At 47.2% G+C, this 10,838-nt stretch overlaps 1 protein-coding gene across 1 annotated transcript in view; it reads right to left on the bottom strand.

The window, feature by feature from the left end:
* Positions 1–1,063: 1,063 nt before the first annotated feature.
* The window catches only part of LOC106733285 (uncharacterized protein DDB_G0271670-like), a 57,969-nt gene continuing 48,194 nt past the window's right edge, over positions 1,064–10,838 (bottom strand). The window contains exon 3 of the mRNA XM_014582166.1: positions 1,064–1,167. Coding sequence (XP_014437652.1) covers positions 1,064–1,167 — 104 coding nt within the window. The remainder of the gene's footprint in view (positions 1,168–10,838) is intronic.

Below are 10,838 nucleotides of genomic sequence, written 5' to 3'. Positions count from 1 at the left end.
GTTGCAGCACGCCTGGAGGGAAGTATATGAATATGAAGGCGCGTGTGTGTGTGTGTGTGTGTGTGTGTGTGTGTGTGTGTGTGTGTGTGTGTATGGAAACATCACCGATGAAGACAAAGCCAACTTGTGCTCCACTACCCCCAACATCCTTCCTCCTAAGATAAAATAATTGTCTCTTTCTCAGAAACAACTCTGACCTCATGGCAATGTTTTTTTTTTTTTCTTTTTCCCCAAAAAAGCAGCATATTAGATCTCCTGGCAGTCATGGGTGGGCTTGGGGTCAAAGAGCCAATTTAGGCTTCGATGTGGATTTCAGAACATTATTAGCTATGCATGTGTGTTCGTGTGTGTGTGTGCATGTATGCGTGTGTGTTGGGAAAGTGTTCAGACTATGTCATATGTTCTGGCATTAAAGCCTAAGCAGGGGTCCAGCTGGTGCCATGGTGGTTAAGGCACTGGATCCCACATGGCCACCTATACTACAGTTCACTCCAAGTGCATGTGTACGTGTGTGTGCCCAAAGTCCCTAGAGGAGAATGAAGGAGAAGGGGTTGCGGGGTGGCCAACCCCTCAAGAGGTGATTTCTCTCTCTTGCTCCCTCTCTCTGGTGAAAAAAGAAGAAGAAAAAGAAGAGCCTAAGCAGGGACACTGACAGCCAGTGAAGCGTGCAGGGTGAAGGCACCCCACCTCACAGCCCCCCGTGCCTTGTCTTCAACGTGTGGAAGACGGGTAGCATTTCTGGCACCTCCCATCTCACCAGGCTCTTCGGGGCTGATGGACCAGCATCTAAGAAGTTCCACACACCCTCAGCCTACTTAGGAAGACTGTGTTCAGGCGATGCCAGCAGCTCTGCAGTCAGCCTCATCCACAGATCTTCAGCTTCTCCAGAACAATCACGCGGGAGGGCGAGGTCTACATGAAGGCATGCACTTTTTTCCAGCACCAGCCAGCTTGCGGTCGAAGCCCTTAGGAAACCCAGAACCTACCCTGGTCCAGGTGGCAGCCCCAAGAGCATACCTGCCCTTCACTCGTGTCCCCTGGAGTGGCCGGTTCTCCCCCTCCGCTAGCTGTAATGGCTGTGGTTTCTGTTCACGCCCTTCATTTCACTGAAGCCAGTGGCCGCATGTAAGTATTCAGGGATGACGTCCTTGCGCAAGGCCTGGCTCCCTACCATACCAGGGGAAGTGGAGACATCTGAAGCGGTAAGAGGAATCTTCTTCAAGTTACTCTTGTAGTTATATACAAAATTCAGATTCTTTTCTTAAAGGTTTTTGCCATAGCGCATGTGTGTTCACTGGAGAGACAGAGAGACAGTGAGAGAGAAAGTGAGAAATCCCCCTCCTCCACAGGGGAGATGGCCAGGCTGAATCCCTTTTCCTTTATTCTCCTTCTGGGATTTGGGGCACACACATACATATGCCCAGTGTGATTTTTCAAACTGCTTGGTCTGGGACTCAAACCACAGTCAGCCATATGGGAGTCCAGTGGTTTAACCACTATGCCACCCTGCTGGCTCTGAAAACTTCAATGTTTTAAATGTCTTGGTCATGTTGGTCCCATTGGCTTGGGATGAGATGAGCCCTGACTACAACAGCACTTGCTCCAAGGTGAGAGTTAGAAGCTGCAAACAGATCGAAAGCGGCTGTGACCCCGTCCTTCCCATCCAGCCCTCATCCACTGAAGATGAACTGAGTTTGCCCGCTTGGCCTGAGGGCCCCGGGGACAGAGGAAAGAGCCAGCCAGCACTGTGGAGCTTTATTGTAAAGGAGCTCAAGCCGGGGACGGTGCACGCGAATGGTTAACCAGACAGCCACTGACACTATTTCCAGGAACACACCCAGGAAAAGGTGAGGCTCAATTGCTGATTTGGCGGTTGACCCAGTTACATAAAGAAACGAGGTTATTTTTATAAAGAAAAGAGGCAATCCCTTCCAAACACATCCCAGATGGGCTGGAGCCCCTTTCTGTAAAATAAACACGCCCAGAACTGAGGAAGTGCTAGGGGAAGTGTTTACAGGAGATCTGAGCTGCCCGGCAGGGGCTGGGCTCAGCAGCCTGGGCTGTCAAGATGGCCTCTGGGCGGCCTCTCATGTGGGAGTCTGTCCCTGCCAGAGCCCGGAGTTCAGCTTGGACTAGGCCTGCGGGTGCAGTGGGCTGATTCTGTACTCTAAGATACATGTTTCCCCTGGGCTTTCTGAAGACCCATGGGTCCCCAAAATTGCACGGCAACATTGCAAGCAATGCACGAGACATGCTTATACTAAAAATGTATTTATCATTGATCTGAAATTCAATTTAACTGGGTATTCTACACCTTGCGAGGAGATCTTCAAAATGTTCACAGAAATGCATATTATGAAAAGATCGCAAGGATTTCAGGGGATCTTTTGCACCCAAATAAACTCATACTTTTTTTTAAGACTTATTTATTTAATTTTTATTTATTCATTCATTTCATTTGACCAGAGAGAGACAGAGAAAGAGCGAGAGGGAAAGTGAGAAAGCAAATCATCAGGACTTGAACCGTGGTCGACCGTGTGTGAGTGTCCAGTGCCTTAACCACCACGCCACCTGCTGGCCCCTAAGCTGATACTTGTATTCCATTTTTTTTCTATAAACCTTTAGAAGATTCTTGTGTTTTCTCTGCAATCTAGCAAATATGAGTGTGTGAGAGTGTGAGTTTGAGCATGCCAGAGCTGGAGAACGGGCTGCCTGTGGGGAATGTGGGTGAAGGTGTCAGTATCATCCAAAAGAAGTTGCCAGGTGAGGTTCTTCACGGGACTCCGTCCTCCAAAGGAAAAGAGGACCAACCGTAAATTATGAATTACAAGCTGTTATCACCCTTCTTCTAATATACATGTACATTTATTTTTTTACATTTAATCATTCTCCTCTGGGGACCTTAGGCACGCACACACACAGTGTGATTTTCTAGCCATTGGAACTCGAACTGCGGTGTCGGCCATTTGAGATCCAGCACCTTAACCACCATGCCACTTGCTGGCTCCAACATGTTCTCTTAACATGTATATGAACAGCTGTTTTTAAACCACATCTTATTTCATTCATTCCACTCTAAGAGAAGGATCTGAAATAGAGTAACTATGTAATGTAAGGAGTAATGTCAATGAGAAAACGAGCAGCACACCAAATGAATGTTCCTGTCACCAATACATACATTGTAATCAACAGATTCCTTCCGTTTGTGGTCCCTTAAATGTTTTGCTACTTTCTTCTGTTCCTTGATCCCCTCCCTCTTATCCTCCCCCATTTCCCACCCTCCTCCCCCACTGTCTGCAGTATCACCGTTGCTCACCATGCTCTTACATTTCTGCTGTAGGGTGCCAACCATCGGTGTGTAGTGAGTGGGGACATACAATGCCTCTCTCTCATAGTCTGGCTTGCTTCACTCAGCAGTAAGTCTTCCATATTTGTCCACTTTCTATCAAATGCCAGAGTCTCCTGTTTTTTTATGGCCGAATAGTATTTTATAGTGTACAAGGGAGATGTGAATCAAAACTACAATGAGATACCACCTAACCCCAGTCAGAATGACTAAGATTTAAAAAATGTAGCATGGTCAGTGCTGGCGAGGCTGTGGTGAAAAGGGATCTCTCCTGCACTGTGAGTAGAAATGTAAATTAGTACAGCCGCTGTGACCGTTCTGTTTAATTTGCCAGAGAGCTCATGCACGTGCCCAAGACAGACAGAGAGGGTGAGGGAGAGCAAGCAATCTCCATGAGGCCTGGTCACACTGCAGTCGCCTCTCTTCCATTTCTTCTCTTCTCAGGATTTTGGGCATGCACATGTGCCCCACTGTGTTTTTCAGACTTCCAGGTCTGGGGCTTGAACCAGCAGTGGGCTATGTGGGATCCAGCCACCTTAGCCATCATGCCACCAGCATGGTACTCAAGTTGTGATCATTTCTAAAGACTTTACATAAGTTGAAAGCATAGATTTTAGTGGGCCAGTGGTGGCACATTAATGCAACTGGACCCGAACTGGAAATACCCCGTGTTCCTGTCGCAGGACCTCTCTGTACATGCCTGGAACACGTGTGTATGACCATGATTTGTGCTGGCTGCAACTGGGCTGGGTCTCAGCACCAGAATCCTACTGGGGTGTCTGTCTCTCTCTGTCATGGAAGAAAGTATAAATTTCATGAGCTTTTGTGACTTTGAATTTTAAAAATGTCAACATTGGAAAATTTGGGGTCTACTGAATTTCCAACTTTGGAATTGACTCTAAAAGACTTGTTCTTGAGGATCAGGGTCCTTGAGACAGGGGTAAACAGAGAGAGGAGGAAAGTAAGAAATAATCCCCCAGGAGGAATGGCCACACTGCAATCCCTTCTCCCCCATTCTCCTCTCAGGATTTTGGGTATACTTGTACACACATCTGGTGTGATTTTCAAGTCATGGGTCTGGGACCCGAATCCCAGTATCGGCCACGTGAGATCCAGTGCTTTCACCACCATGCCGCTTGCTGGCTGCATCGCCTTCTCTCTTAACATGTATATGAACAGCTGTTTTTAAACCACATCTTGTACTTCATTAATTCCACGCCTGGGCAAAGCATCCTAAGAAAAAAATCTGAAATACAGTAACTATGTTATATAAGTAGTAATGTTAATAAATAAAAAATAAAAACCAACTACAGATACCTACGTGGGTTAACAGGGGGGATGGTCACGCCGCAATCCCTTCTCCTCCGTTCTCCTCCCGGGATCTTGGGCACGCACGCACACGCGCCTGGCGTGAGTTTTAAGCCACCGGGTCCGGGACACGAACCGTGGTCGACTACGTGGGAGTCCAGCGACATAGCCATTACGCTAACTGCTGGTTCCCTGAACAGCTATTTTTAAACCACATCTTGTACTTCATTAATTCCACGCCTGGGCAAAGCATCCTAAGAAAAAAATCTGAAATACAGTAACTATGTTATATAAGTAGTAATGTTAATAAATAAAAAATAAAAACCAACTACAGATACCTACGTGGGTTAACGAAGGATGCCTGAGTGCATCATGGTCCATTTACACAATGACATTGTATGCCACGATAAAGCAATGCTTATTAAAGTTTCTCATCATGCAGATTAAAGGTAAACTGAGAAAAAGCAGATATAAGTGAAGTTATAAAATTATTTCCCTGTGCATAGAATGGGTATGAATTACTGATGGGGGAAGAAGAAACAAACACAAATCTTTACCAAATTAGAAAACCATAAATGAAAGAGAATACACCAACATTTTAGTGGAATTTTTCTTTTTTGATGGGTTTAATTTTTTGCTGTATGTTTTATGTTTTTCACGGTGAATATGTATTCCTTTTAAGATTGGAAAGAAAATGTATTTTGGAAGCAAAATAAATGCACACATAAAAGTGCTTTTGGTGGTTGGGATGCAGGTAGGCTGCTCTGCACCTGAGACCATGTGCGGCTGTGGCTTCGTGGGAAGTCCTGGAGAGCTTTGGAGTCAGGCTCCAAGACTGGGCACAACTCTGACTCTGCTGAGAATACCCGTGGCCTCCTGCCATGAAGGTTCTGATGCCCATGAGCCTACCAACCAGCAAGGAGATGCTGCATAGTGATGGGGTCATAGCCACTGTGTTGGTGGGGGATCAGGGGGAACGAACGTTCTGCCTTTTTGCTAAGGATGGCTAAGTGGTGGGTGGCACCCTGGTGTGGAGCTTCAGTCAAATCCACAAGTCTACATGTCCTGGGAGAAGTCTGGCAAGCATCCTAGAATTCATAGTATGTTTATTTCCCATTAACTTTCCCACCTGTTAATGTCATGGTCTTGTATATTCAGGGCTCCCTTCTGTCCTCCATGGTATAACAGAACTCTAGCTCATCGGCTTCAGTGTCTTCCATTTCTCTGTGGTTCTCATGCCCCTGTGCATGCAAAGTGCACATGAAGATTTGTGTATTTGCCTGAAAAGTCTCATACGATCTCAGCCTGAGAGTGGTCCAATGAGGAACAGAGGCCCAGAAGTCTGAGCACAGGGGCCCCTGGGAAGGTGTGGGCGGAGCCGTAAATGCCACCGACCCTCTCTGAGTGACTGAGCTCAAAGCGAATGTTGCATTGTTGAGGTCTGCTACAAAATGCAGCCTGGGTGACACAGATCTGGAGACATTCACTGGAGAAGTATTTGGTCTTGCTCTCAACATCTATCCCACCCTCCTCTGCTAGAAAGCAGTTCCGGGAAGGTTCCTGACTGCTCTCAGTCCACGGGCAAAAGCAAATATGCATGACGTTCAAACCTAGAAATAAAATTTATTTGGAGGGGCCACACACAAGTGATTAAACTGTTGAATTCCCACATGGTCGACTGTGGTTCGAGTCCTGGACCTGGCAGCTTGCTTTCTTTCTCATTTTCTTTCTCTCTCTTTCTCTCTCTGGTCAAACTAATAAGTAATAATAAATAATAAAAGTTTTAAAAAAATTATTTGGAGTCAAAATAAATGCACAGAAAATAGTACTTTCGGTGGTTGTGAAGCAGGTGATTCCCCTACACATCCTGGTTCAAAAAGGGCATGCCACAGGATAGCCCATGGTGTGGTGGTTAAGGCAGGTGGATCCCATGTGACTGACTGCATAGCTAAAGGCTCAGACTGGTGGCTTGAAATACACACTGGGCACGTGCATGCATGCTCAAAACCCTGAGAGGAGAATGGGGAAGGGATTGCAACATGGCCATACCATGTGAGGGTGCTTTCTCATTCTCTCCTCTCTCTCTCTCTCTCTGTCTCTCTCTCTCTCTTTCCAGAGAGCACACACATCTGATTGCAAATTTATAAAAAGAATAGACACACACCCTGCCCTGTGCAGTACAGTTGGTGGCGCACTGCACCTCAGAGCTGGAAGCTGACCATGGCTCGAGCCACAGCCTGGGCACCTGAAAGCAGGCCAAACATGCGCATGCGTGTCCAGGATCCTGGCAGTCCAGAGGCCTAGAAGGGTACTGCCATGACCAAGCCCCTTGGAGGGTGCTGCTCTGTCTCTCTCTCCTTCTTTCTTGCTCCTTCTCTTATGTGGCCCTGCACTGTCTCATGAATGAAAAGAAAAAAAGAGAAGAAGAGAAAATGAAAAGAAAAAAGACACATAATTTGGCTTGGCTGAGGAGACGTGAGGTCAGGGCCCTGGGACAGACACTCTCACTTTGAACAGGAGGTGTGTATGTGTGAGACTCAGGCCAGCTGCAGATGCATCACGAAGGAAGCTAGCAGCTGAGAGGAGCTGGTGAGACAGATGGTGCTGTTGAGCCAATCCCACCTGGCCAGCCACAGTTCAAATCCTGGCCCCGGTGGCTTGAAAAACACATTGAGCTCATGTGGATGTGTGCTCCAAACACTGAAAGGCTGGAGAAATAGAGAAGAAGGGATTTTGTTATGAACTGGCCCCATTGGGAGGTGCTTTTTTCCTCTCTCTATCTCTCTGTCTCTCTCTCTCTCTCTCTAGTGAGCACATATACCCTCTGGCAATTGAAAAAAAAGTTTATGAAAATAGAATTAGAGTACAAAAGTTTATATTTGTGCAAAAAAATTGAAATCTATACATAGCTTTTTCATAATACGTTTTCCACAAACCTTTTAAAGACCCCATTGTATTTGCACAAGCAACAATGGGGTGATGAGTGTGTTGACAGAATCAGTGCCTTCCTGGAAAATCCATTGCTGTCATAGATGAACCATAAATGCAATCACTTCCCCCAAAGGACAGAACTTACAGGCTAGGGGGACCAGCAGTTAGAGTAATGGCTGTGTCGCTGGACTTCCATGTAGTTGACTGTGGTTCAAATCCCGGACCCGGTGGCTTAAACTCACACTGGATGCATGTACATGTGTGCCCAAGATCCCAAGAAGAGAGTGGAGGAAAATGGCAATCTTAGTTGGGGTTGAAGAGGGGATCTCACTTTATTCTTTGAAAGGGGAGATTAAAAAGGGTGGAGACTGGGAACCAGCAGTTAGTGTAATGGCTATGTCGCTGGATTCCCACGTAGTCGACCGCGGTTCGTGTCCCGGACCCGGTGGCTTAAAACTCACGCCGGGCGCGTGTGCGTGCGTGCCCAAGATCCCGAGCGGAGAATGGAGGAGAAGGGATTGCGGCGTGACCATCCCCCCTGGGGGGTGATTTCTCGCTTTCTGTCTCTATGTCTCTCTCTGTCTGTCTGGCAAGCGCACGCGCCCTACAGTGAAAATCTCTCAAAAAAAAAAAAAAAAAAAAAAAGGGTGGAGACCAAGAGTGTTCAGAGCCTGCCCACTTCAGGAAATGGAATCTTGACCAGCGTCATCAGCCATTGCCATACTGTAACTCAGTAGCACGATCAAGGTCAAACATTAGACCAGGCGAGTGCCCCTCCTCCAGAGCTGCTGAGACCATCATTTCTAAGTAAAAACAAAGCTGCATAAAATCTGGAGCACGTGGTTGAACAATGAGACAAGAGATTTGAAAACTGGCACAGTCACAGAAAGTTCGGGCTCTGGGATGACCTCTCCCATCTCCTATAGGGTTGGCTACCCTCAGTCACTTGAGATAGGGTTTCTGCAAAGGGCCCACATCATGGGAGACAGCCGGAGCTAAAGAAAACCCTTCCTCACGCTCGTAAACAGAGAAAGGGAAGACACCATGAGCAAAGAGAGAGAATGACACGGGACACATGCCCTGTTCAAGATGAACCCAGTAAAGCCAGCTGGTGGTATAGTGGCCAGATCCTACCCGGCCAACTGAGGCTCGAGTCCTGAACCCTGCAGCCTGAAAAACACGCTGTGTGCATTTGTGTGCCTGCTCAAAATCCCCAAAGGAGGAAGAAATAGAGGAGAAGGGATTGCTGTGTGATCGTTTTCCACAGGGAGTGCTTTCTCACTTTCCTTCTCTCTGGCTCTCTCCAGCGAGCACACATGCTCTCTGGAAAAAAAAATTTTAAATAAGTAACTAAAAAGAATCACTCAGGACCAGTAGTTGGTGTAGTGGCTATATCGTTGGACTCCCATGTAGTCGATCACGGTTCGAGTCCTGGACCCGGTGGCTTAAACTCACGCCAGGCGCGTGTGCGTGCATGTCCAAGATCCCGAGAGGAGAATGGAGGAGAAGGGATTGCGGCGTGGCCATCCCCACTCAGGGGTGAATTCTCGCTTTCTGTCTCTCTGTCTCTCTCTGTCTCGCTGATGAGCACATGTGCCCTATAGCTAAAACCTCTCCAACAAAAAAAAAAAAAAAAACACTCAATGTCCAGGTTCAAGGGGAATTTTTCTGGCTGGCATGATGTTCTGAATTTTAACAAATCACATAGCATGTTGGATCTCCGTCACCACAAATAATCCAAATACATGTAGGCAGAAATACCAAAATACATTTTAAAAATTTAATTGCAAGGGAACCAGCAGTTGGCGTAATGGCTATGTTGCTGGACTCCCACATAGTCGACCGCGGTTCGTGTCCCGGACCCGGTGGCTTAAAACTCACGCCGGGCGCGTGTGCGTGCGTGCCCAAGATCCCGAGAGGAGAATGGAGGAGAAGGGATTGCGGCGTGACCATCCCCCCTGGGGGGTGATTTCTCGCTTTCTGTCTCTATGTCTCTCTCTGTCTGTCTGGTGAGCGCACGCGCCCTACAATGAAAATCTCTCAAAACAAAAAAAAATTTAATTGCCAGGGTTCCAGCAGTTGGTTTAATGGTTATGTTGCTAGATTCCCATGTAGTCAACCATGGTTCGAGTCCCAGACCCGGTGGCTGAAGTTCATGCTGGGCACGTGTGCATGCGTGCCCAAGATCCAGAGAGGAGAATGGAGGAGGAGAAGGTATTACAGTGGGGCCATCCCCACTGGGGGGTGATTTTTCACTTTCTGTCTCTCTGTCTATCTCTGTCTTTCTGGTGAACACATGTGCCCCATAGCAAAAACCTCTCCAAAAAAAGCATATAATAATTTCCAAAGGGTATGGTGCATGCGTACACCAGAGAGAGAGAGAGAGAGGGTGAGAGAGGGAGACATACAGAGAGAAAGCACCCTCAAATGGGGCATGGTCCTGCCTTAGTGCCTTCTCCCCCACTTCTCCATCCTGTGAGGATTTAGGGCACTCACATGCCTGCAACTAGTATGTTTTTCAAATCACCCAGGTCAGCATTTGAACTGTGGTCAGCCATGTGGGACCTGGCTCCCTTAACACTAGGCTGCTGGTCTGACCCCAACACTACCTTCTTCACTTAACACTCCACAGAACTCTGTATAGACATGAGATGCATGTACAGAAATGGGGCCCACAAGACTGCGAGGCCAGCAGATCTGTGCCAGGCCCAAGAAGAACCGACGCGGGACCCTCTCTCGACGTGAACAATCTCACTTTTCAAAATAGAGCAGATTTTCTCTAAAATGATGCAACACAAAGTGTATTTAAAAGATGCACCATGAAAATGAACTGAAACAAATTTTCATTGAATCCATGAAATCTCTCATTTGGACATGCTATTCATCCCCACCAGGACGACTTTACTGCACACTACAGAAAACTCTGCTTCAAGGCGTGAACAAGGAGACAGTTGATGGCCTCTGGGGAGGTCAAGTTCAAGGTCAGCAGGGTCACTAGGATTGGCATCTTTCCCTCCCTCTGCTCGGTGGCTCTTTGGGGCTGGGTTAACCCCTGACTGGCTCCCTGTGCCCGAGTTCTGAATGTCCTATCCAGACTTCCATGTTGGGGTCCGGGGAGTGAACAGACCATCCCTTCATGGGGCTCCTTAACAATGAGCAGTCCCTTCCCAGAAGCCTCAGCCATGTTTCTTTTTCTTTTCTTTTTCTTTTTTTTTTTTTTTTTTTTTGAGAGGTTTTTGCTATAGGGCGCGTG

The sequence above is a fragment of the Tupaia chinensis genome, unplaced genomic scaffold (assembly GCF_000334495.1).
Source record: "Tupaia chinensis unplaced genomic scaffold, TupChi_1.0 Scaffold142716_1, whole genome shotgun sequence".
NCBI lineage: Eukaryota > Metazoa > Chordata > Mammalia > Scandentia > Tupaiidae > Tupaia > Tupaia belangeri.
The sequence above is the reverse complement of the archived record's forward strand: the minus strand, read 5'-3'. Positions and strand labels throughout refer to the sequence as shown.